Here is a 27,852-nt window from a genome sequence, read left to right on the forward strand (position 1 = left end):
GAGAGGCGGGCGGGGGCGGGGCAAACCTAGGCCCCGCCCCCCCCCCCGCGGCGCCATAGCAATGGGGAACGCCGCGCGCTGCGCCCCGCCCCTTTCTGTTGCTGTGATCGTGTACCTGGCAACTACGGAGGTGGTCGGCGGCGCGGTGTCAGGTGAGGTGAGGCGCACGGACGTGAGGCGCGGTGCGGTGGGGGGCGAAATGCGGGGTGAGGTGCGAGCTGAGGTTCGGTGAGGCGGGCGCCGGTGCTCCGCTCCCCTGAGGCGACCCAGCAGCCGCGGGCCCTGCGGCCGGGCACTGCCCCTAGGGTCACAGCAGGGCCCTTCCCCCCTCGGCCCCCCTCCCCTCACACACCGGTAAACCCTCCCACAGGTATTTGTAAATCCTCCCAATGCTTTACCTGTAGCAGGATTAGTAGATAGTGGAAACCGTGCGGTAGGCATAGAGTTTCACCATGAGGAGGGTCTTCCCTTGGCCTTAGCTTATAAATCCCAAATCTAGAAACAGGCCTGGAAGCCAGCTGGGGCTGTGCACTGCGCTCGGGAGATCTATTGACAGAGCTCTGAGGCTGAGGTAAAAAACAAGGATAGGGTAAAGGCCAAATGAATTAATTATGTTGATCAGTTTTTTGCTGGCTGTTAGAAGTGACCTCAAACCAGAGATCAGTTTCAACCTTTTTGGATTTCGTTTGATTTAGTAGAAAATAGTTGTGTTATCTTCAGCATGTGCTTTCTAATGCATCTATAGGTGTTCCTGTGTCTTCAGTGCATATCAGGATATATTAACCAAAGACAGAATCATTACGATACAGCAGTAAGGTAAATTAAGAGGCATAGCAAGCCAGGCAGGGGCATTTCGCGCTCTGCTGTTGACTTTCCTTGTAATCACAAGCAAAGCACACAATCCAGTTTGCTTCAGTTTTTCCTTCTGAGGAAAGGGATATTTTTTTTTTTTCTCACACTGGAAACAGCCTTGGATGAAAATTGTTATGCATGTGCCAAGTAGTGCTTATTATTCTACCTTTGCTTTCTGGCCTTTACCTTGCTATTTTTGTCAGTTTGTTGTTATTCTCTGTTTAGTAGACTGGAAAGAATTCTAATCGTTTTGATTATGGTTCTTTGAAGGTTCACTTATACACTCTTCGGATGAATTAAGGACCAAGACTAGGTTTTCTGTAAAGAGTGAAAGGCTCACTTTGGTTAAGGATTCAGAAACTTCTGCTGATGCCAGGCTGTTATGTTGAAAGAATGCCGTACAGTGATGCCACAGAAAAGCCACCATTGTTCAGGTAGAGAACAGCATAAAAATGCCATTATATTATTCATGAGTATAGGTCTGAAGTTGTAAGATTTGCACTGAGAGCTAGCCAGACACCTGAATTCTTGATCACAACATTAATGACTTGTAATAGACTGTCTCCTTGCCTGATGTAAATTGGGTATAATGAGCTCCTGCCTCTTACAGTGCAGGTTAACAGGCTAATATTTGCAATGGCATACATCTTGTATGGTTTCTCTTTTAAAAAGAAAGTGTATGTCGTTTTTGTTCAAAGCAATCTAGTTACATACCTGGTCTGATAAATTTTTTTGAACTATATTTTAAACTATTTTAATGGTTTACTTGATGAGGCAGTAATAATTATGTAATAAGCAAGAAAAGAAATTGCTCTGTCCATCTTTTTCACCCTAACCATTCTGCTGACTGATGACACTCTTATTCTTGCTTCCTCCAAGGAGAAACACATACAGTGCCCCAGCTGATGAGAAGAGCGTTGGGCAGATAAAAACAATTTCCACATTTCTTACTAGGTTTTACTTACCAGTTGGTAGATTTGTATACCTTTTAGAGATAGTATGATTATCTTTGTAGTTTACACATACTAAATCTAGCAGTTATTGCTTTTATGCCATCATAGCAGATTTGAGGTTGTGACCAACCCAGGCTAATCTGTTCAATTAATCTCAGAAGAAGCAACATTTATTCTTTGAAGTTAGAATGAGTCTTATGTTAACTTAAATGTTAGATTTTGCCAATTAAATTTAATCTTATACCCATTGCAAGTCCCTCCTCTTACATATTTATTACAAATCAAAGCTTTATTCTCCTTCTGTTTCAGAGAAGCTACATTTCAAAAGGCTTGGAAAAGTGTAGATATAAATCCACCTGAGGAAGTCAGAGCCCTACCTGATTTTGTCGGTAAAATTGTTCTCCTTTAATGTCAGATATTTTAATTTTCTTTCATAGGAGGCACCATACATATAATGGTTTTAGCTGAATCAAGGTATAAAATCAAGCTCAGAAATGACCTGACACATTTTTGATGATTTGTAGGTAATTCTGAGGATAAAGAGTCTACTCACAGAAAAAACAGTTGTAAAATTGTCAGTCAATTACAGCATGTGTTTAGATGGTAAATTCCAGTTACGACGTAAGCAGATCTCATTCTTGGAAGTTGCAATTTTTTGTATCATACCTGGAATTACTTCATAACTTCCATGTTTTTATCCTTCTGAAAATCACAAATTAATGAAATAAAAGGAAATTTTAAAATATGCTTTACTATTTTTAACCTACATTTGCATACATTTCCCATCTCGTGGAAAGCTGTCGTGCACTGTAATAGATGCACAAATTACAGAAGTCAGAATGTGGATTTAGTGATTCATTGTGCATGCATTATATATTCTGCAGCAACAGTTCCAAGCTACATCATCCTCACTTCTCTCTTGGCAGTTCCTGAGAAAGCAGGGAGTAATATCTTGGAACGCTTGTCAGAACGCCGGCGAGACCGTCATTATGAAGCAGTAAACTCAATGGATCATGAGCTTGACTGCATTGCCAGGGTAAGAGTGGATTTTGTGATCCAGATAGAGTACCATATTAAGGTCAGGGCCTAAGATTCAAGAGATAAGACTGACTTCCTTACCTTTTTAGGAAATGGAACCCTTCTTTTTGGAATCTGGAAAATTCCTTCTGACAGAACTGATGGAATTGGATACAAAAATTGAACTTCATTTTAAAAAGATTGAGTGTGACACTGCTCTGGAAGGTTTCTCAATTGAAGTAAGGCAGCTCAAGCCATTGTCTCATCTTCAGTTATTTGTAGCTGGTCTGCATAACATAGTTTCTTATGTTTTGCTGTATTTTTAATATATAAATGCTTTTTTTTTTTTTTTTTTTTTTTTTTTTTTTTTTTTTTTAACATTTACTTTTCAATGACATTGACAGAAAATCCTTCTTGCAGGGTTTGGAAGAATTGCGGAATATCATCCATCAGGAATGCTTGACCAGAAGGAAGTGGATTAAGAAAACTATTGAATCCTTTAAAAACGCTGAAAAGAATCGAGCTAATAAAGTGAGCTGTAGTCCTAATAGCTGTTAATTGAACATAAGGTTATTATTTGCTTGTAATGCTGGATGCAGAACAAATAGCTTGTTTCCATGGGAGTCAAAGGGGTCTGCCAGAGGTTCTGTTGTGTAGGTGATTCCAGTCTTCTCATCAGTAGATCAATCTCTCATTTTATGCCCACATAATCAGAAGAAGATACTTCTTTTCCAGTTACACGGTCTTTGTTTTGCCCACAATTACTTGTACTAAAGATGCAAGGAATATGTGAGCTGCTTTTACTTTTCTACAGGGTAATTTATGTCAAACTGTCATCAGGTCTAATGTTATTTTGTTGGGATATAATGAATCTGCAGCTGAGAAGGTGCACATGTGTGCTCTAGCTAATTTTAGTTTGGGTAGGCTGGGTGCCAGTGGCAGACGTGCTCCAGTTATGTAGGCTTCAGTCTGACCTGTCAAAGTCATTGGACAAACTGTAAATGTTTGGATAAATAAATGAATAAGTCCATAAGGAAGTCCTTGCTCTTTGTCCTTGCGGGTAAGCAAAGGCTATCTGTTACACCTGTGTCAGTTTGTCCTGTCTTTGCAATGTAGACATGATGAATAGGTCCAACAGTATCACCAGTAACTTTTGTGCTTGATTAGATATGAAAAATACCAGAGATTACCATTTTTGCTTAAACTTCCTGTCTGCCTAAAACAACCACTGGTGAATTCACTACAGATATTTGAAAGGAAGTTGGTTTGACTTTTAAATTCAGCTTGCAGCCTGTCTGCACAGCACTCAGTTATCACAGATATTAAAGACAAAACAGCTGAGTCGTAACAAATGGAATGTTTCAGTTACTAGTTTTATGAATAATTTTTAAAAAACAGTGTTTAAGATATGTAAGATAGATATTTTAAGATTCACTTCTTAATCTATCAATTTAATTTATTTCAATGCAAAAAAATGTCTTGTTCATATCATTGCTTAACTTAGGAACCTGACAGTTGAGTTATACAGATTGTTATTCTTTTATTGCACAGGTAACAGATGTACTGAGGAAGTATACTCTGATACTGGAGCAAATTTCCTTCTTCTTGGCAGCTGATGTTCACAGGTTCATGAACGATAAGGCCATGGTAAATCTTTCATACTGGGAGTCTGTTTTAACTACAGTCTGAATATTCTCAGAATGTCTTTCTTTTTAACTGGAATTCGTTATTTCTGCCTATCAATCACTGCAATATAGGAGAGTTTTCTATTTTGCAGAGTATTTTTCATCATTTGTATTCTTTTTACCTTGTTTTACATAGAACAGGTAATTATTATTTTTTGCATGTTACATGCTGCTTTTATTCCTGTTTGTATTTTTTTAATATGCAGACGATTAACAAACAACTCTTGGCTAATCGGAGGACAATTGCCAACCTGTTCCATAATTTGATGAAATCAGAAGTGAATAAGGAATTATTACATCAATTGAAATGGGAAAACAGAGTTAAGGACTGGAAGCTCATCCAAAAGAACTGTATAGTTCAGAGTTTCAGGTCAGAGATTTTACAATTACATTTCGGAGTATGAATAACACAAAGTGACTGGTGTTTCCTTGTGTTTTTTTGTAAAAAGTAATGTTTTATCAGAAAGCTAAAAGAATTTGGCATTCTTTTTTTAGCTGGTATGTATAAAACATATTTTGTATTTGTATTTCAAACGTGATTTTTTCCCAAACATATACTTACTTCAATGTATTCTTCCATCCTACAGAGAATTTATGGCAAATGAAGAAATACAGAATCCCCCAACTGTGAAAAGAGAAATGGAAAATATGATAATGGATCAGATTGTACTTAGTGGAAAGAGACTGGAGTTTTTGCAGCAGCTTGGGTATGACAAAAGAGAGAACAGGAGGAAAGGAAAACAGAATTCTTTTTAGGGTTAATGAGAGACTTGACTATGAAATACACTTTGCTCCTTTTCAGTGTGTGATTGTACAACGCAGCAGTAAGGCAGGGCCTAAACTTGTTTTGTAAAGCACTTTTTAATGGATAAATGCATTACTGGATTTTAGTGCACCAGTTACACTAAATTGGGGGTGACTGAGGGCTAGAAATGCAGGAACACAACAGTTAGTGTTATTAACATTTGAAAGAGTAGAAAGGGGCAGACAAGGATGGGTAGATAAGTAAGAATTGATGATCTTGTCATGGCATTATTTCTGGGGGGCTGTTTAATTTGAAAATGAATCAAAAAGGACTCTTGATAGAAATCTAACAGTGCTATGTTTGAACGTCTGTCCTGACAAGAAGATGGTTTGGGTGCAATGCATTACCATATTTACAGTTTTTCTTTAATAAGTATGTAGCAACAATAGATTACAGTTAGTTTCTTGTCAGTAAATATTGGCCTTGAAAAACAGCAGTCATCTTGTTTTATTTTCATTGCTGATATGGCTGTAAGTAAAATAAAGCACAGTAGTATGGTTACTCCAATTCATAATCCCATCAGTTCTTAAAGGGTAAAATCATATTTGAAGATATCTGACTCTTGTTTCCTATTTCAATAGTGATTTATTCCCTCCAACACACACAAAAGCTGAGATAAATGAATGGTATGGATCTTTCATGAAGTTAAACAAAAGTATAGGTAAGTTGGGAAATCATAAAAACAGTCTGGAATTCAAGCAATCCTTTCATTCTGTTTTCTAGGCAGTAATGTAACAGTTGCTTTGAAAGTATATGTTTGCTATATGCTTTGTTCCATGTGCCTGCCTGTACTTTCTAAGTTGCCCTGAGCTAGCAATAGGACCAAAATAAGCTGCATCACCTCCCTTTTGCCAGCACAAGCATTTTTGCATGGTGAGATCTAGCAGGATCTGACTTGGTTAGCACCAATCTGGGGAGAATAGAAGGTTAATTTTAATGCAGATTGGTTCTCAATCACACAAAATTACTCCTTTTTTTGCATGATCAAAAAATCTCCTCTTGGAGAATGAGAGGGGCAGTATTTGAGATGCTTCCTTCCTCTGGGTCCTGGCTTTCTCTCTGTGTGTCCACCTTCTGTTTCTGCAGAGCGTATCCTGTCTTAATGTTTGCAGCCTGTATAGTAGCAAAGAAGTTGCTAGTGATTGTAAATAACTCACTACTTTTAAGCATAATGATAAAAAGATGTGTATTAAACCATCTCATTTTATTGGTTGACACTACTGGGATATATTACCTGTGCTGAGACTCAGCAGAAGTCCTCTGGCATGTTTCCATTTCACACTGCACTGTGAAATACAGAATCTTTACAATGGTTTGTTCTTCCATATCCTTCAGATACCCACAATATGGAGTGTATGATGAAAATACGCGTCCAGTATGAGATGGTCCAGCAAAAATGTCTGGCAGAAATGCAGTTATGCAAGGTTAGTATCATAGCTTTGCCAGTTCCTGGAAGGACTGTTGATAACGGTATAGAATGTGTTTTTACAGGAATGTGTGATTGAGGATCCACCAAACACTGAGATAACAAGTGAAATTACTATTTAACCTCTGTCTTATTCTGTTAGAATTTTGTTTCACAGTAGCATGTGGTATTTGTACTTGAAGTGTGTAAAAGCAGTAACAAATGTCAGTAACGACAGGAGTACTGTCCCATATGTAGGTGGAGGACGCAGGGTCAGAACCTTCAGCCTTTGTGCTGATTATCTTGGGAAAAAAATTCTACCTCTCTGCCTCAGTTTCTCCCTTTGTGTCCAAATCGAATTGTACTATTTACTAACATAATGTGAGATCTAAGGCATTGAATATGTCTCTACCCATTCACAAAAGAAGAAACACTAAGTTTAGCCATACTCTCTAAAAGCCACACAATATTTGTTATATTAATGCATGCTAATAATTTGACGTTCTTTTCATTTAGAATAAGCTGTTGAATCTGAATGTTTGCACAGAAAAAGAGGCTGAAGAAACTGTGAATTCTGACTTCCTTCACTTGACTGAGAAACTTAAAAGTCGGTTTGAAGAACTGGAGTGTATGGATGTACGTTTATTACATTTATTTTTATTACTCTCTGGGAGTAGTCTGTTCTTCCTGTGCTGCTGCCTGAAATGCCATACGCATCTTAGGCTGTTGATGGCATGTTGGAAAGAGGTCCATAGTCTGACTGAATACCTGCCCCACAAATAAAAAAAGTTTGGTTGTGATTCAAGGAGAAGAGTACATAAATGTTTGGTTTATGTTTATAATAGGTTATCAGGGATGAATTAGGTATAGCCCATCCTGCCTGGAGGCAGAGGAATGATTTAAATGATCTCCTGGATTTCTTTGGATCCTGTCTTGTATGATTCCATGCATGAAAATGACTGGGAAGTTGTTCCTAAAGTGATAGATGGCCAGATACTTCAGGGTATACGCAGAACTTTTTGATTCTGTGCTTTATGTATCAGAAGAATAAACAGAAGTTTTATACTGTCAGCTTCTAGAACAAAAATCCACATTCTTATCCAGTTTACTTGGACTACTTTTTCCCCTTGAAATAGAAGAGACAGTGTTGAATACTGATAGCATACTTCCAGGCAGCCTTTTATCATGTTCTATGTCCCCTTACTCATTCATTTCACTTTCCAGCAAACAGTTTTATAGTAACTGCTTCACTTAAATGTATTTCTTTAGAGAGACTTTCAGGAGCTGGCCAAACACAATGAGCAGAATTTTAGAGACTTGTACAGCTATTTTCAGGAGGTTATCAATCTCTGGGATGTCCATCAACTTAAACTGTCCCAGCAGCAAGATGAACTTCAGAAGAAACTAGATGACTGCAGATGGAACCAGGACAAATTAATACAGGTATAAACTTAAAAACAGGGATGTGGTGTGATGTAAAGAAAGGAATTCTTAATGCAGAGAACCCTCTGGAATTTAAAATACCTAGTATAAAATTTAAAACATGATCTTTGACATTTATACTGGAATTTCTCCAGGGTAGGTTCATTCTGTCAGGTACATTTTTTGCTAACTGCTTGATTCACACTTAATGTACAGTCATATCTTATTCTTGATATGGCAATGGTGATAAAGATTGTATTTTGTGTATTAAGTCACTGCAAGTTTCTATTACTCATAAGATCTTGTGCAGGTATAGAGTCTTGTTTGTATGTCAGGTTCTCATATTACGGGTATAATGTGCAACTTGGGGTGGCAATGTCAGAGATGTTCATTATCTATGAAAGATCTTCATAACAGATGAGTTTTGGTAAGGTAGCTTCCCTTCTTGGTGTAGAATATATGTACATAATTAAATTATTTGTATCCTAAATAGTTATAAAGCATTTTAGTAATTACTAGATCATTTTTACTGGGTTCTTTTTATGTGGCCTTAGGTGAAGGAAACTAACCTGGATATAATTTTGTATAAAATGAGAACAGCAAGCTCTGAAGAAAAGCTGAAGAAACATTTGGAGAAAGCCCTTTCTTGTTTAGATGGCATTAGAGCTAGGTATGAATTTTGTAGTGCAAACTTAAAAAGTAAAGCGTATTTGAACGTTGGTTGTACTACTTAGGTGTTGTTTATGCTGTAGTGGGAAGGCGTGGAAGAAACCTGCTTGCTACTTCATGTAAGAATGTAAAATAAAATAAATTCCATATTGAACAAGGTCAAGGCAAATAATACCCACATTTTAGAAGTAGGACTAAGGAAGACTGGTATAATTTAAAAAAATATACCAGATTGGTATTCTTATGTAGTTTGCCATGTCATCCATGCCACTGGCATAATTATTTATTTAGAAGTTAAAAGTGATAGTTCAGATTCTTGAATCACAGGGATCAGAAAGTAGGTCTGTGCCCTCACCTGTGCTCACAGATATGATCTCTTTCAAAGTTGCAAGGACTAGAAGTTAGTAATAACTTACTTTGGCTATCTGAATGTATTTTGCTAATCTTTCTGTGACATTTCTCATGATCAGGCATTTGTATCTTAAAAGTCACATCACAATTGGGACATACCACTCTCTTCGCTGGAGTTCTCAGCAAGAGGTTTGAAGATTAAGTAGCCATAGAGGAAGCAGTTATATTTTCCCACCCAGAAGGTCTTTTCTGTCTGTTAGATCAGAAGCATATTAGGAGAGTGATATGGACCTGAGAGGAGATGCACACACCTAACACTGTAATTGTGTTTAGAGCTGTTGGTTCAGTACTCCTTATATTCATTAGGACAATTAAAAAAAAAAAAAAACAAACAACCAAAGGTAACATACCTTTTTAGGTGAGTGAAAAATAGAGCAAGAGGTTGCAGAGATGGAATGTAATCTATCTGAACGTTTGAACACGTACATAAATTCCCCATAATGATCTTCATATAGGAGACAAAGCAAATGTAAATGAACACAGGTGTGAACACTGATTTTTTTCTTGAATCAAGACTCAGCTTGAACTATTAGTTTTCATTTCTAAGTGACATGAAAATAAACCAGGAAAGCTTCAGTCCCACCTGAGCATGACACAGAACTAACATGTAAAAAAGTAATTTGACCTCTCACTTCTAATGTTCCTTATGTAAGCAAGCACAGGTCTGGCATTTGGTGTTGCAGCACAAGCAAGCTATCAGGCTGCAACAAGGCTTTACCATCAGTCAGATTCTACTGTCTGTGCTATAGCTCCTTCCTCCAGAGGCCAGACCACCCTACTCCTCCCCCATCTGAACCTCTCTCCCACACTCCTCAGGGCTATTTAACTACTTAGCAGGAATGAGTTACAGCTGCACATCATCCATGTCAATCAACCCACTGCCTTCTCGGCAAGGCGACATCTGCATATTACCAATGCCAATCAACCCACTGCCTTCATTCCTCTACAGTCTGGGATGGTTTCCCATCCAAAATGAAAGATCTGAAATACTTTATTGTGAATATTTCTTAACTTTTGTGCATTTATATATTTATAATGAACTAATCTCTGCTAACATGCCAGGATGTGTTTGTATTCAGGCTAAAACAGTTATAGCACAATGTTCACCCTAAAGGTTTTATGAGATTGGTTGTAAAGTTAGATTTGGATTGAAAGACATTGTAGTCATCTTTCATTTTATTTCTATACATGCCTGAGTCTCTTAAACAGTGACCTTAAATTTGACAGGTACAAGGCATTCAACCAAGTTCTAATGGATGAAGTAATGGCTTACCCAGAAACTGTTTTGCAGGAATTAATTTCTTATAGTATATCCATCAGCCAGTATTTTAATGTGAAGGAAATCTTCAAACAGGTATAAAGAAAACAAACTTCTAGTTTAAAATCTTACTGGTGTATTCATTTTTTACTTTGGGGAAAATTTACGTTAGCTTTAAAATTTAGATTATATAAACTAAAACGTTTTGGCCATAGGACCAAAGTGCTTTTGGCAGAAATAGAGGGGGGGGGAACACAAACCCTTTCTTTGTTCCACACTTATAACTCTGTCCATGTTACAAACTGCATTTCAGCAAATTCACTTGCCTTTTAAACAGAAAACTGCAAGGTAACAAAATCATATTAATCAATTTGAGTGTTATAGCTTCTTTAGAAGTGATACATTCAAGGTTATCATATCTTATTGAAATAGATACATTTTAAGAAGGAATATGGATATCTTATAAGCAAGCAAATCCTTAATTTTAAATTGGGGGGGGGGTGTTGTTGTCTTGCTTTTAGAACTTGCAAGGAAAGGTGGACTCCACATTCCAAGATCAAGGTAATACCTCAATGATACAAACAGATATTTTTGCTTGCTTGCTTTTCAATCTGTATTTCTTTGGATAATGACCAGTAAAACTCTGCTTTAACTGGACAGAACTAGTTAAGGCTTCAGAAGCTGAACATCTGGTGGAGCAGCAAGCTGAAAGCATTGTGCAAGACGATGAAGGAGAGGAAAAGACAGACAGTTGTCAACAAGAAAATGAAGAAAGAAACACAACTGAGAATGAGGAGGCCTTTCCACAGGAAACTGAAGCAGCAGAGGAAAAAGAAGATGGGGAGAGTATGCCTCATGAAAGTGGAGAAATTGAGCATGCAGGACAGGGTGTAAGCTTTACACAGGTAAGTGAACAAGAGAATAAATTTGAAAGTGAAGGTATCTTGCGCAAAATAATGATGAATAGGAAGTCTTATTTTTGCTGAGCTAAGTCTAAATTCCTTAAAATAGATTAGATTTAGTTTGTACACAAAGCATACAGGAGTCATTGTTTTCATTCACTTCTGGACTATTAGGGCTTTAGATCCTTTTTATGGGCTAATGGAGTGTATAAAACAGATTACAACCATTCTTTTTGCACTGCTTTTACCCTTGTAAATAACTTTTGCATAGTTGGTTTTTTTTTGAAATATCTTTCTTTCTTTCATCATAGTATTCTTAACCCATGGTGAATGATTTAAGCTGTATTTTTATTTAAGTATTATTTTTTCAGGTCTTTAGTTACATGAATTTCTTACTATAACAAAAATCTTTTAAAACATTGGTGACTCTGCCTATGGAGACTTACAAGCATATTCTCTGTATGAATTTTGTCTAAATGGAGAATAAGAACATGATTCTTAATATTGTTAGGATTCTTCCATTAGCTTGTGCACTGTTGATTCTATGCTTATACCTTTAAAGGTAACAGATGATGATTTCCAATTGTTTCCTAGGCTATGTTCAACAACAGCAAGGCAGAAAGCTCTGAAATTGCCACTGAGACCTTTTCCACTTCTAGTGGAAATTCTTACACAGTTCTTGGAGTTGAAGAGGCAGAAAGGACTGACATCCCAGAGACTTATTTTACAAAATATGAAAAAAAAGAATCACTTCCTATGTACCTGAGAAATGTACTTATCAAAGAAACAGTGTTTGTAGAGCTGAAGAAAAGGTTAGTAGAAGTGTCCCTTTAGGGAAGAGAAAAATTCCAGCTGTTTGAAAGAAACATTAAACTAAAGATGCAAAAATTACCTAATTATTTTGATGTTATTCCTCTTTTTAAATTGATAAAGTTAAGAGAAATTTTTTATATTGCTTTTCATCCATGACTCTAAGTACCACATAAGCATTTACCTGTTACAGAACATTATTTAGTGAGAAAACATATTACAGAAAGGCAAGTAATTTGCCCAAATTCCCTGCAGAGCCATGAAGGTAAAATTCCTGGTACTTAGGATATGCAGCCAGCTCAAAATCTCTACCAGTATTGTGCACGTGGTAATGAAACCATACCTTTTTATAGTCAGAAGTTCAATTCTTAGATTTAATATATTCAGTAAATTCCTATTTATTACTTACTGTTCCTTACTGTTTTCAATCATAGGATTCGCCTCTGCATTTTTGAACACTTGGAGAAATGGTTTGCAGAGTCCTTGTCCAACTCTGGTGCCTTTGTAGCTGCCAGGCAAGAGGAGCTGTATTCTAAACTTCAGCTGCGTCTTCACTTGCATCAACAAAGGCAGGAGGATATAAAGACAAACATCTATGATCTTAGAGCTGGTAGTCACTTTTATTACTCTGAGCATTATATATCTTCATTTAGAGATGACCATAAGTAGACCAAAATCTATTTCAGTGTCAGTTGACTCAGTAGCAGAGGACAAAAAGAAGCAGTTGAGCGTCTGCTATTCCTAGTATAATGTTACTCATATATTTTTAAAAAGACGTTTCTTTCCTATAGCTCATACTGGTTTGTGCTATGTCATGTTTGGAAAATAGCCAGCAGTGCCTTGATCAATTACTTGATTTTAAAAGATGTAGAACATTCAGTTCCTATCATCAATATTTGTAAATCCTTATTCTCCTTGAAATTATTTAACAAGTTTGCAATGTACGAAAAATAATTTTAAAAGTGTTGCAGAAGAAGGATTAGCAAGTGTTGAGAGAGATTAAATGCCAGGGCTTGTCTTCTGAATACAGGAGAGGAAGGATGTAGCTCTATGAAATTTTACTGAGCAGCTACAGATTGGCCACTAACCAGAACTCTTTTTTTTTTTTTTTATGAGAAGTGTCGTTTTTTTCTGGTGGAAAAAAATTGAGACAGGTTTGTTGGTCTTGTTGGTCTTTACGTATAAACCAAAAAATTATCTTTTGGGAGAACAGGCAAATAATTTTTCAATTCCACTTTTTCCTGTAAAGAGGTCAGGTGCCTTTTCTGACAGTTTTCTTGAGGCTGATGAGCTGGCTTTTGACTTGTCCAACTGTCATTCCAGAAGGGAGACCAAAAATGATTTCCCCCTCCGCCCAAAATGAGGCAAAGTGTATTTTCCACTAAAAACAAAAGACTCCTTTACCTTTACTTTTGTTACAAGGCTGAGAACAAAGAGATAATGGAGATGACAGCAGTGACCAAAAATAAAGGAAAAAGAGAGCTTAGAGCAGAAAAGACATTTGTGATTTGAATGGATTAGGAGCTGCCAGGGATATATGTCAAACACAGGAGAAAAGTCAAAGAAACAGAATCAGATGGATTTTATTTGTATGTTTTAGACTCTCTGAGATCTGGCAGTTTATTTTACTGCTGCTTCTGATAACAGGTTGGCTGGTGGTTGTGATAGTCCTCAGTAAACAGGGAATAATGACCATATTGTAAAATTTCTTCTCAGCGGAGCTGTTGCTTCACAGAGAGCATCTAGAGTGCCACTGTGCAGCAGTGGTGGAAGCTGTGGAAAAGGAGAAAGCTGAATTTCTCAAATTTCACGATTACCAAAATAACATCATCAAAAACTTACATTCACGAATCTGTGACATGGAGTCCACCTTCCTCAATGCTCCTATGACTCAGAAGTAAGTGTGCCACAGGTGTTGCTGGCTGTGAATTTCCATAGTTAAATAGTCCTGATTACCATCTGAGATGTTCCTGATTTGCATTCTGAATCTATTTTGTATGTCATTATTTCTCAATGAAGACTGCTTCATGAAACCTTAAGAAAATGTAAATAATTTTTGTTTCCTGTATCTCTCCCTGAAGAGATTCAAATCAGTAGTGAAGGGATGACAATTTTCATATATTTTCAAAGTGCTGGCAGTCTTAAAGTAGAAAAGATGTTTCACCTGTTCAGATGTTATCCAGTTTACTGAACCTGCACAGTAATAGCGATTGGTTTTGCAGGATACTCTTCAATCGTATCAATTGCTTGCTGATATCTTCCAAGTGTTCAACAAAATAAGCACAGTTCAGTGAGTTGCTCTCAGAATAGTAATACACTCTTGTGTTCTCAGATTTTGTTCATGTCTTTACAGCCAGCAGTCTGAATCATGATCTATGCTCCTCTTTCTATGTTTTCCCTGTCTTTTATTATTTGCTGTTAGGTTAGTTTCTTCCAGCAACAATCTGGTCCCAGAGCTCCATAATCATCTGGAAATGATCCAGGTTTCCCTGAAGAGTTACCAGAAATATTTGGAGGAAGCTTTAGGAAAATTAAGGAATTCAAATGTGAATTTTCTCAAAGCTTGCAGGTATAGAGATTTCATGGGAGTGTTGTTTATAAATAGTTACCTATTTCTGGGCATCAGCATCTGTTGCATGGGCAGAACAGTAAAATTACAGCTTATTTTTTTTTTATTCATCTAGTTTGCTATTAAACAAATTTATTTTGTTAAGCCACAATTATACTTTTTTCATCACATTTGTGTTGGTAGCTGTGTTTTAGAGCTGTTTAGCTACTATAGTCTTTGAGAAAAGGAGCACTTATAGCTACTTGCTTTTACTTTGCTGGTTGCTTTCAGATTATTTTTGGAGGGAGGTAACTTTTCTCCTGAGGAGGCAGTGTATTTCAGCAAGCGTCTTTCGGAAGAAAGTAAGCGTATTGACTCCTTTGAAAGTTCAATCAAGACAGACATGGAGAAAATGAAATCAAGCTGCTTGGATCAGGTGTGCAGAGTTTCATCCTTTCAAATTATGTATGATATTGGCATATTTGATGTGATTTATAATCAGCCTGCTCCCAGATTAGGACTGTAAAACTGTTCTGTGTGTAATTACATGATGGAAAAAATAAGTAGAAATGGTGAGGTTTGTTATTTAAGTTTTAAAAAGTGAAAATTAATTAGTTCTGTCTCTTGTTTCTGGTATTCTTAAAGGCTACCGAACTTATCAATCACTCTGAAACAAAGTTGCGTTATCTCTTTATGAATCGAGTCTTTCTGGAGAACATCCAACGATTTTTGAGAAAACTACGAGTGCAAATCAAATCAGAGGTACAAACAGAAACATCAGAACTTTGTTTAAATGAATTATAATAATTTTTCTTGTATTGCATTGAAGAGATTTTTTGGCTGAATGCAGATTGGACAAATGTTAAGTGACTTTTTATATTCATACAAAACCTGTTTTCTGCCATTATCAGCTTAAAACTATGTTTTTACTACTGCTGCAGTTATGCTGGAACACTATGGTCTAGCAGCACATTGAGTATATACTTCTGAATGGACCAGCACTTTTGTGGGCTGCAGTAAAGGACATTAAGTGTTGCTTTTGTGAATTATTGTTTTCAGCTTCTCCTCTGAGTACTAGTGATTGAGCGTTTTTACCAGTGAGTCTAGTGGTTTCAAAGTGGCAACTCTAAAAATCTCTTGAATAGGATTTCAATTCACCAATGTCTCCTTCTGCTTTAGGTAGAAAAATCCAATTTGCAGGCAGCAACATTAAACTCTGATCTGGAGATGCTCCAGCAGAAGATAGATGCTTGTGCTCACCCTACTGTAGATAAAGAAGTAAGTTCTAATTAGCACAATATGATATTTAATTTGACTTGGTATTGATTTGACTCACTGTGCTTGTTTGTATGATGTATAAACTAATCTTTTTGAGGTAGACTTATGTTTATATGCATTCAGGGGTTGGGCGAAACCAGTGCTTTATAACAGAATTTTTGCTCAGGAAGGTCCTGTACCTCTTTTCCTGTTTGCCAAACAAAAAACTCAGTCTCTGTACAATCTCATGGATTCCACATGTGTAAAATAAAATGGCAACAGAACAGAGTCAAATGATGTTGTATGCAATGGTTACTGTATTTTAAAAGTCTGAAATAGCTAGTTTGGTAAATACCTTCTGTATTATCATATCTTTAAGGCTTTGACTTCTGAAGAGTTGTATGGTTTTGCCAAAGTAGTGTTGCAAGAACTGAAAAAGAGGAGCCAGTATCTTGACTGCTTGCTACTAAAAACAGTGAGCCCACATAACAATGTAAGATAGCATTTAAGTTTTCTGCATTGAATTCAATGAGTGAATTTGTGTACATATATGTTTTAAAGGTTTTTCAGAATCTGTGCTTTGAATTTTCAAATGAAGAAAGATGCTTCATTATGCCAAGCTGTCCAAGACATTGTAACATTAGGTCAGCTTTTTTAAGAGGCTGCATAAATCAGCACTAAGTTTACTAAAAGTTTAAGATGTGCAGCATCACAATGAGTTACTCAGTTCTTTCCAAGAGTTTATTTTCAAGGTGTAGCACTGTTCATAAATACATATTTCACAGGTTTCTTTAAGTAATGTTTTAAAAAGTTAAATGTGTCCTGAAGGGATATTTTTTATCAATTGGAGTTTGGGTGGTTTTTTAACTTCCTTGTCTGGAAAGTCTGCTTTGGTTTTGTAACCTACAGTGAATCATTGTTTTAAGGGTACATAATTAAATACTGCTTATGATAATTAGGCATCTCTACTCTTAACTACTTTTAAGCCTCTCAGAGTTGTATTGTTGTAACAACATTACTACTGGAATTACAAAAAAGTTTCAGCTTGTGAAGTACAACAGTGTAAGTCCGGGAGATCTGCTTTAGTCATCAGTAATTACATGTAACACTTTCACTAATTGTCTGCTACAGTCCACAGGGTTTCATTTTTCTTCCCATTTCAGGAGGACTTTACCCCTCTTGCAACAGATGTTTTGTTACAAGGTCCAATTGCTGTTACCATGCAAAGAAGCGCAGGTGTCAGAGCTCAGAACAAAGTGTTGGTGACGGGGCTGGATCCTGTCAAATATCCTTTGTTAGTTCCAAGCAGCATGGAAAAGCCTGCAGTTGATGATTTAGCAATAAGCGTTATCAAAAATTTACTTGAGTAAGTACTTTTTTGCTTAAAGGTATTTTTCTGTATATTTGCTATAGATGCCTCTTCTCTTCATGAGGTTCATAACACTACAAGGGGCTTCACCGTAGTATTTCTAAATTTATATTCCTGAAGCACATAAAGGTTTTCCTAAATTCGTATTTTGTAGTTTACCTTTCTATATACAGAACTATTGAATATCTTGTTCACAGGTAATTTACCACATACTTTTTGATCCAGACTAGCTTTAAAAATCAGTCTAGCTGAGACTTCCCTTTTTAAGTACAAGATTTCTAATAGCCAATACTGCATTGTGAGTAATAAGTGACATCTAGTTTATAGCACTATGTGATACATTTTAGGTATTACATTTTTGTGTTCTAGAGCCTTATTTAAGTTAAAAGGTGATTATGTGCTACATAGTTGAATCAACATACAAAGTGGGAAATGAACAGTATGACAAGTGTGTGATTTGCAAATAAATATTTTAATGCAGTGCTTCTTGTAGAAATTTTAACATTCCAGTTAAATAGTTAGTCCCATGAAAGTTCTTATATTTACCATCAGTTGAAAAAGTAATCCTATCTGCTAAATATTATCTCAAAAATTTAACTGCACTTAGCACATGGTAGGGATGGAGACATTACATAGTTCTCTATATAGTATATAATATGGTATATAATATAAAATATCAGAGTATTCAGTAGCCAGTTAGCTCTATTTTTTTGTTGTTGTTGTTTCAGAATAAACCCATCCAGAAAATCTTCAGACTTAAATAAGGAAAGAAATGATCACTCAAATTCATTAGGACCAGGTGTGCCAACATTTCTTTTAATATATTATATTCCTTTAAGTTGTAGTTCCTAGCATGTCTCTGAGCAGGTCTGGCATATGCCTTACATGCTAGTTCTGAGAGAGTTGTGCATCCCAGCTTTTTTCTTGAACATCTTTACTTCACAATAAGATGATGATTTTTGACTCTTAACCAATGAAAGCTGCAGAACAAGAAAATAATTTTAGAGAGTACCCATTTTGTACCCACTGATAGCAAAAGGGAAAGGGGGTGGAGAAAAAATTAGAAGTCATGAAAATAGATAGGAGATCAGGGATCCTTCTCACAGTGTATTATCATTCACTCAAAGGTGAGTGCAGAGGTAACCCCAACTGCTCCCTACCCAGCATTCCCATTTCCTTATCTCTTTTCTCCAGAGCTTGACTCCTCCAGCGACTCCCAAAGATATCCTCTCTCTCTTCTGCATTCCTAAGACCCCATCACAGCAAAGACTAGGGACGTAGCCCATTCATTCTCATTATTACTCCCTGCCTTAATGTTGTATTAAATCTCCTCCCACCTACCACAAATTTCTATGACATTCCTGTTACTTATGCCCCAAAGCTCTATTGCTGTTGCCACTGCTGGGTTACTTCAGTTCTGTCTGCCAGAAATGATTGTTCCTATAGTTGAACCCTTAATGTTGTAAGGAAACATTATAGACAGACATGAGAAAACAATTATATATATTTTTATAAAAATATAAGAAAAAAATCAGTTGGCATTTATACAGTATTCTTCATCTTCTGTTGATAAAGATAAAGCAGCTCGAATTCATCCCAAATCAAAAAAGAAGGATTCAGTTCAAATTCATCCCAAATCAAAAAAGGATTCTCACTTAAAAGTACCTGATGAAGGTCCTCAGAACTCTGCTACTCAAAGCAATGCAGCTCAGACCACCAAGAAGTCATCTTTTAAAAAAAGAATGCCAAAAAAAAGGTAAGACCCCTGAAATGAGGAATTCCACTTATAATATTTCCACGCAGAAATTTACCTAAACTTTTTCCACTGCCTCTTCTCTGCAAAATTCTTAATGCTTATTTGTATTAGTCTTCTTTCCATCTGTGCTTAACATTTGAGATCTCTTTCCTGTTTATGTCCTCATGATCAGCTCTGCTTTTTTTGTCCAGATTTTGGCTGGGAAAACATTCTTCTTTTTCTCCTTTATCTGCTGTTGTTTTGTGTTTTGAAGTTGTTGAAATATAGACTGACCCCACTATTAAATCAGTATGGCTTAACTTTCAGGTCTGGTGTCCAAATAGTATGTCTTCAGCTTAGTTCGTAGATAGATGAAACGGGCTACTGTAATAATGAAAACAATAGAGAAGTTTTGAAGAGCTGTTGAGGAGAGAATCCCAAGAATTTTTTTCCATCAAAAATTTTTTTTCCACATAATACTAGTTTTAGAATTACAGTTTTTCTTCAGTTTCATGTCCATTATATGACTGACTAGCTCAAATAATCAGCCAGAGAAGGGAAATGCTTGTGGATCATTTCAAATTAATGTTTTGCCTCCCTAGGCAGCAGAAACGCACCACATCAGTTCTCAGTGACCAGAGATTCCAGATATTTGAAGAGAAGCCTCCACAATCTGAGTAAGTCTTGTAAATTTGTAGAAATAAAAGTTAATGTGCAAAAAAACCCTACCTATCTATTTCTTTATTTATAGCTGTGAACTACAGAGTTCACCATTGAATTTTGAGGTATTTAATCTTGATAGTTATGGATCAAAGTGTTTACAGAAAAGTTCCTTTTTGTAGCATAATAATAATAAATATAAAAGTGATCCATTTTGTTCTGTTTAATGTCTGAAATGGGTGACCTCATTGGAGCCCATTTTGTACACTTAGAAAAAATGGGCTGGAAAATGTAAAATAGCCTGTCTTTCAGTTATTTTCACCTCTGAGAAGATCAATACATTTTATACACTACATTCTTGTGCTCAATATTACATTTATATGAATAAGGAAGGAACAAACTGTTTAGGAGGTGAGTATTAAATGGTTCCACTTTCCTTCTCCAAGAAAATTATATTTTTTCTTGATATGTGCAGTTGTACTATATAGATTTGAGATATTTCATATGTGCCATGCAAGACTATTAGAATTAATGCCTAAGATGTTTAAGTGCTTGGGAATTTTGTTCTAGTATTTCAAAATACTTCCAGTAAACAGCTAGACCCACCTTCAAATATTTGTGCTTTATCTAAAATGCACGGTATTTTCAATTTATATATATATATATATATATATATATATATATATAAATTGGCTGAGATTGCTTTTTTCTTACAATGATGTGGAATTGTTCTCCGTTAAACATATACAATAGCTCAGAGTCATTGCTGCTTCTGAAGAGAATCTGTACTAATGGGGCTGAAGGTTCTTAGTTGTTCTGAATATTTGTGTATCTCTGAAAAATGTATTAAAATAAACCTGAACAAAATATTTGAAAAACAGTAAATATTGCCAATGGGATTATTTTACAGTGTGATTTTCTCTTTTTTAAATTTTGTTTTTAACTTTGTTTTCAGTACTTTTAAGGGGATTATTATGAATATTCTCTGGACAGGTAATAACAACTTGCTCTGCCTTGCTGAGGTAAGAAAACTCCGTGTTGTTCTGTCACTTTTGCTTTCATAGGTCTAATCCTGTGTCAGCTAAATTATCTGGTTGTTTGCAAGGTTCACATGACCATACAAAAATTTTCCATTCTTCTCCAGTGCATCTAATTTTTAAATAGTGTTTGACACAGTGTGGTTTTAATCACAGGTTTCTTTATAAATATTAACTAAGCATTTCAGAATCAAAGGAAGAAAACTGATGTGACTTGTTTGAATGTGTTATCAACAACTTTTCTTTCTTATCTTTACCTTCTGAAGGAGTTCTACCAAAAAGAGAAGACTGAAATCATAATGCGTGAAGATCTGCCAGAGACATTTGAACAATATGCAGAAGTGCTCAAACAGAATCTATTGTCATTGCAACGTCAGACAGATGATTATTACAATTCCTGTCTTAAAGGTAAATTCAGTTAAGAATTTTAATTTCTTGTGCATGTAATTTTTCAGTTATGTAAACTGAAAATTGCAGTGATTGAGAATGATGTAGCTTTCTTAATCCGTTACACTCAGTGGAAAAACTCCAGTTGATTTTACTGGAAATTGGGCCAATATTGTCTTTTACAGCAGCTATGAAAAGTGTGGCAGAAGGGCACATCACTTAGTTGAAAGACCTGTACAAGGTCACATATTTTAGTAAGTGTATGTTTCTCAAAGCATTGGACCTAGAAAAACGAATGGCAGGGAGAGAATCTCTGAGGGAGAAAACTCTAGGTTGTTTGACCTTAGCAGTGTACATTCAGTCAGCCGAGCGTTTTTTTTACTTGCAATGAATATTTCTGTGACACATAAACACCCTGTCTTTTCCAAAAAGAATTTCAGGATCAGCTGAAGTTGTTTGAGAAGCAGCTCCCTTCTGTCTCCCAGTTGGCAGTTGATGGTCTTTTTAAAAAACACGAGCAGGAGCTCAGCTATTCCACTGGTCAGATTCAGCACATCTTCGATAAACAGCTGCAAGACTGGGAAAAAAAGAAGGTATGTATCATATTGGAATATATTGGACATATTGGAATGCTTCCAGTGTTAGCAATGCTAAATGCATCGGAATTATAAAATTTACTTTTTATTAATCTCACTGTTTGCTGGATTACTGACTGCTGAGCTAGCCACACATTTAGTTTCTATGTTTGCAGTTAGTCTGTTAGTCTTCTACTGGAAGCTTGGTATTGCTAGTAACTCAGTCCCTTCTATCACTGCTTCAAGCATTGGTCTGCCTCTGTATAATCTTGTACAGCTCTGCCTGTCATTTTACACTTAGATTTTAAACTCTCTAGGGGCTGTGACATAGTGGTATGGCTATAGAACTCATACTGTATGGATGCACTCCTTTGTAGGTACTATGACATAAGGATAATGAAATATCATTATTTACTATCTTTCAAAAAAGAGGTATATTTTATCCAGGAGTATCAGAACTGATAAAGGAATCATAATAGAGATTACGCAGAAAATGTTACAGAGCAGTATCTTGAGATTTTATTCCTCTGAGTATTAAGTTCAATTCAGGAAAAAAGTACAAATATAAAGATATAAAAAATATCTTGTTTACCACTTGATAGGAGAGATTATTATTTGCTGACAACAAAAACCAAGGTGAGATCAGAGGCCTTGTTCTCCAGCAGATAGACAATTTGGTATATAAGCACAACAAGGTTTATTTCTAGACAGCCAAGGAATACACTAAATTTTGTCTTTCTGAATACTTTATATAAAATATGTGGGGTTTGCTTATTCCTTATTATGCCTCAATTGCACATTATTTACTTAGGACATTTCTTTCTTCTGTATTTACCGAAAGGCTGTGCACAAGAATCAATTACATCCCTCCCTGGGACACCCAAACAACTTACTTCAGCTGGATGGTTTGTACCAAGACGAAATAAGAAGGCAAAAAGACCAAGCTGATGGTATTCGCCTCAACACACAGATGCTGCAGGTAATTGTAAAGCCGTTGCTTAGTATGGACTTAGATGTTACATTTGGAAAGGAGAGTACGTGTTGGATACATTTTTCCTCCCTGTCAAACTGGAAAACATTTTCCATTTTAGGCAATCCTGTTTATCTTTTATGTTAGGTATTACTAGCATTAGATCAATATATACATAACTGCATATGCACATGTACACGTGCATAGATCTATTGTGGGGCTAACTGATCTGATCTTTTGTGCCATACATGGAACATACTGAGGAGGAGACGACTTAGATATTAATGGCAGAATTATTGGCTAAAAGTGTAAAGTGGGAGCAACAGTGACATCCTCTGGTTAGTTATGTTACTTGCAGACAACAGATGCCTGGAGGGGTTTCTCCTGTGTGCATTTCATTAGTGCGAATAATTGGCATTTTTCTACACGATATTAAGAACTGGAATAAGCAGAATTTTATAGGAGAGATCCAGGAATCAAAACACTTTCCCTGCTCCATCCTCTAGGGTTCTTGAAGGTCAGTTCCCCGGCATTAAAGGCCTTTGTTTACTTCTCTCAGGCTACTTAAAATTCTATCCTGTCTGCAGAGTATATATACTTTTAATTCTGAAGTAATATGTCCTTCTCCTCTTAGCTCTGCATACACGCATGGAAACACACATTCCCTGTTTTAGAATAATACCTGGCCAGAGCACTTCCACCCAAAGTACCTGAAGTCTAAAATGGCCTTTGCTTTGGGCAGAAGGATGCATTTACAGACAGCTGGTTTTATCAGGTTTAGAAGCTTAACCCAAATATACAACTACTGAGCACCTATGCACAGAACTGTAGTGTCTTGTACTTTAGGTAATCAGGTGGTGTTTGGAATACAGCAGAGAGGCACTTTTAGACCCTTTCATGTGCAACTTACAGCCTTTTGTCTTGCCTGCAGCTGCTGCAAAATGTCAAGTTTGGACACTTGTGTAGTTCTTTTGGAGCTAAACTAACAGGAGAGGAGATCAAATTATCAAAGGAATTCCTCTCATTTTTTTCCAATGTCCCAACAGGACTGTGTGGCTGAGTGTGCTCAGAACTTTTTTTCTGCACTGGCTGCCTTCACCGAAAATCTGCTCCTGGAATTAGATGAAAGTATCACTATTGATGATGTACAAGTAGCAAGTAAGTAAAGAAGAGATTGCTTGTTAAGGCCTCTGCTTCCTTCTCAAAGATTGCAATCATCTTTTCCTAGGAAGAGGAGACTTTTATATGCTATAGTACTTTAAATGGAAAGTTTTGCATGATCAGGTATGCAAAGCTATTTCTTGAAAGTGAAGAGCATCTAGCTGCATATAGTTACTTCTAAACAATTGTATTACTGCCATTGTTTTGTTGCTGCTGAGTATATCTTCTATTATCTCTCAGAAACTGAAATACCAAGAGAGGAGACATCCACTTTAATCTGTCATAAAGAAGCTGCACTTCCTCTAGAAATCCATGAAGTTAAACAGTTAATTGAACGTGGGAGCAGGTAATGTTTGAAGATACTGAGCACTGCTTTATGTAATTTCTCTTCTCTAAACTAGTATCGGGCACTGTCCTCATGTTTTTTTGCTGCAGTTGTTGAAACTGCTGAATATTATGCTCATCATTAGTGATGTCATTTAACTAGCTATGGGACAGTTTGGGTGGGTAATGATTTTAAAGAAAGAATAGCAATGGATCCAAATAAAAGTGAATTATGTGTTGTATTGTGAAGTGATACAATTTCAATTATTGCTATGCCATTTTTAGCCACTTTAATAATTCAACACTTGCACAGTATATTTATAGATCTGAATTTTCACTCAGAAGATATGAATTCTATTTACTGTGCAGAGATCCTGAGGTTTTCAAAGAAAAGGTGGTTGTACTAAATAATAGAGCATTTAGGGTAAACCTTTTGTGGAGATGAAAAAAGTGATTAATCTTTTGCACTTTTAAGTACAAGTAACATGAATTAGTATGATCTGCTCTATTTTCTAACTTTCTCTCTCATGAGTTTTGCTTGCTTATTTGTTCTGTTTTTTAAAGGACTTGGCCAGGAATACCCATGACTACTATAACAGGCAATTCAGACTATATTCTTTGCAGAGAAACTGCATCAGTTAGAACAGCTAAGACTACACTGGGCCACGTAGCAGCAGTAGAAGCAAGAGATGCTGCATATAAGGTTGGTCTGTGGGAAAGGACTGTGAGTGGGGCTACTACTGTTGTGGATTTGTCTTTTCAAGAAGAACATTATAGCTATGTATAAGTTATTAATATACACAATGTTTTCAGATCTTAAAGCCATATTAACCGTGTGTAGAAATCCTTTCTTCTGTTTGTTTCTTTGTGATGTTGTCAAAAGCAGACAGTTGGTTTCTCAGGGAACCCTCTCATTCAGATACATTACAATGGGGAACTGTTTCAGCAGAGAAGCATGGATGGCATTAGAAACAGGACACTTCATGCATTTTGGCAGCATCACAATTCAAAAAGTAGCTGCTGCCACAATGCCATTTCAATACAGCTTGCTTTCACTCATCTTTGTAAAGCCTGCAGCTCTAACCTTAGACAACAAGAGGCTGATTTTTCCATAAAAGGTGAAGGGCTGTGGGGTACTTCGTACCTATCTTAAATCCTGAACTATCACAGATCATTGTTTCCATCATAAAAATGATCATAGAATCATAGAATTGTTTGGGTTGGAAGGGTCCTTAAAGAACATCTAGTTCCAACCCCCCTGCCACAGGCAGGGACACCTTCTGCTAGACCAGGTTGCTCAAAGCCCTGTCCAATCTGGCCTTGAACACTGCCAGGGATGTTCTTCACTAAGTTTACTAGAGGAATGAACACATTCCAGACAACTCTGAGACTCTGACTTGCACTGACTATAGCTTGCAAAACAGCAGTGCTCAGCAATTAGGAAATAAATGGTCTGTGTTTATGCATTTGTCCTGGAAGTAATTATACTTCCAGTGAACTGAAGCAATTTTAAATTTATTTTTTTTTTTAACAGGGAAATATAAAATACACTGTCAGCAGTGGCAAATGCCATCAAAACTACAAATTTGCATGAGTGTTTTATGTATCTAGTTATGGTACCTAAGCACCTGGCTACAGGACAGTCTAGTTATGGTACCTAAGAACCTGGCTACAGGACAGTTTTGAAGTGAATGCAGCTTGTCAGCAGGGTGTGATATAGTAAATGCATGCCACAGAAATATTTTCCTGAATGTATGTTGCATTAAAAATACAGTATTTTATACTTTGGAGCATATACCCTTTAATAAAGGTGCCTTGAGGTTTTCATGGTAGTCTACAGATTTCTGTTTAGGTGAAATACCTTTTTAGTAGCTTTGTAGTAGTTCAGTTCATACTGGTGATTTAGGAAGTTCCAGCAAGGGCCAGAGTGCTTTCTGTGTTTGGGATGCATGCTTTCCTCTCTATTCTCTAGAGAAGGCAGCTTTTTAATCTTATGAGCTAATAGAGGTGAGATTAAGGTCATGCATTTTTGGCAAAATTTACATTTTGCTAAAAAAATTTCATTTCAGAAGTCTGTAAAGGGAACACAGAAGGCAGACAGTGAATAATTTGTTGTTCATAAAGTTCTGTTATCAAAGGCAGAAAGTTAGTGGCCTGTATGCAATCTTCTGACACAGTGGATCAGGGCCTGGTTTTAGGCAAAGTAAAATTATATTTCATGCTACCAATTTTGTCATTTATTGTTGTTGTTCTTTATACAGAAATACAAATGTAAACTTGAGCAGCAGTTTGCCCAGATCAAGGAAGAAAGTACAGCTCGGCTGCTGACAGTTCAGCGTTGGGAAAATTGGTGGAAACGATCTGTCCAGAAGATTAAGGAATTGTACAAATGAGATCAGTCAAATTTTGCTGGTGTTCTTCTGCTCTGAACTGATGAGTTTGTGCTAATATCGTTGATGTTGTAAGATGTAGTCCAACAGAATTTTCTAATTATTTTTATTTTTTTTGCACTGAACAACTGCCATGGCAAAAGGAACTATTTTTTGTCTTTTGAAATAAAAAAATCTGACGAATGTGCTGTAAATGAAATGCAGACTCTGTGCAGTGCTTCCTAGCTGGATCTCAGCCAAGTAAAGTTAACTTGTTGTGGTGCTAGCTGTAATATGAGAATCTGAAAAGCTGGAAGCTCAAGCAGTGGGTTTGTACTGAAGTTCATGTCCAAGCCTCAGGCGTGATTGAATACGTCTGTGGCATGGCGCAGTCCAAGGTTATAGTAGTCAAAGGCAGCCTGTTTAATAATGGAGTCCAGTGAGGAAACTGTTTCTTCAGCACAGATGAAGCCTTTCCTACGGATATCCTCTCTTTCTTCGCATTCTGAACCACACTGTACTCACAACTCGCTACTTCAGTTTTAGAAATCTGAAATAGTTGATCTGCAAAGAATATTTTGCACAAAATGGTCTACAAGTGAGGCATTTATCTGCAGTCCAGAATGCTTTCCAAGGCAGGGCTTGAAGATAAAGTACTGCTTTGTTCTGGGAGGTCCAGCAAGTTCATTTAGGAGTAATATAGCTACTTTCAACCATATCGCCTTTTAAAAAAACTCTCTGAACAAATTCAAGGAACCTGAGTAACTATTAAAAATCTTTTAGCTGTTTCTTGTGTTTGTTAGGAGATTCTGTTGTTAACTGCAACCACATCTATTTCATTTTTGTTTGCATTCATTGTGAACCCTAGGGTTGTAAATCAGTTGAGGACAAATATGGTAAATGTCAGTGAGATGGTTTTAGATGCAAGGAGATGTTCTGAACTCATCTGGCTCCAGTATTCATGCAGATTTGTAACACAGAAACTGATGCAAAGTTGGAAAGCATCAGCTGTGCTCCTAATGATGCAATACTTCAAAATATGTGTATTACTTTTCCTGAGGGATTAGATGTTTACTCCAAAAAGACACATGAAAGTACACTGTGCCTATTACAACAGCTGAAACTGCACTAAAACAACCAGAACTCCCATGTCTTTTTTTTATTCTGTGTTAATTTTACTATTCAATTTGAGGATAACTTTTATTGTCCTTTCTTCTAGCTGTTCATTATCTATCCATCCCCATCAGCCAAGTTCTGTGCTATCAGTCTTC

At 36.6% G+C, this 27,852-nt stretch overlaps 1 protein-coding gene across 1 annotated transcript; it reads left to right on the forward strand.

The window, feature by feature from the left end:
* The first annotated feature begins 43 nt into the window (after nucleotides 1–43).
* On the forward strand, nucleotides 44–26,801 carry CCDC180 (coiled-coil domain containing 180). Its single transcript, XM_040606674.1, is given in 38 exon segments — nucleotides 44–152; nucleotides 1,123–1,237; nucleotides 1,239–1,286; nucleotides 2,115–2,194; nucleotides 2,732–2,841; nucleotides 2,933–3,061; nucleotides 3,243–3,353; nucleotides 4,374–4,469; nucleotides 4,714–4,877; nucleotides 5,095–5,214; nucleotides 5,894–5,973; nucleotides 6,648–6,736; nucleotides 7,234–7,353; nucleotides 7,987–8,160; nucleotides 8,694–8,809; nucleotides 10,447–10,573; nucleotides 10,999–11,038; nucleotides 11,138–11,382; nucleotides 11,974–12,191; nucleotides 12,624–12,799; nucleotides 13,906–14,086; nucleotides 14,612–14,758; nucleotides 15,029–15,173; nucleotides 15,383–15,499; nucleotides 15,917–16,015; nucleotides 16,374–16,487; nucleotides 17,158–17,360; nucleotides 18,092–18,162; nucleotides 18,939–19,119; nucleotides 19,701–19,775; nucleotides 20,714–20,780; nucleotides 21,062–21,203; nucleotides 21,615–21,775; nucleotides 22,599–22,736; nucleotides 23,774–23,885; nucleotides 24,129–24,234; nucleotides 24,777–24,915; nucleotides 26,474–26,801. Coding segments are annotated over 38 exon segments (4,779 nt in total). The 5' UTR covers nucleotides 44–61; the 3' UTR covers nucleotides 26,606–26,801.
* The last annotated feature ends 1,051 nt before the right edge of the window (nucleotides 26,802–27,852 follow it).

The sequence above is a fragment of the Falco naumanni genome, chromosome 9, assembly GCF_017639655.2.
Source record: "Falco naumanni isolate bFalNau1 chromosome 9, bFalNau1.pat, whole genome shotgun sequence".
NCBI lineage: Eukaryota > Metazoa > Chordata > Aves > Falconiformes > Falconidae > Falco > Falco naumanni.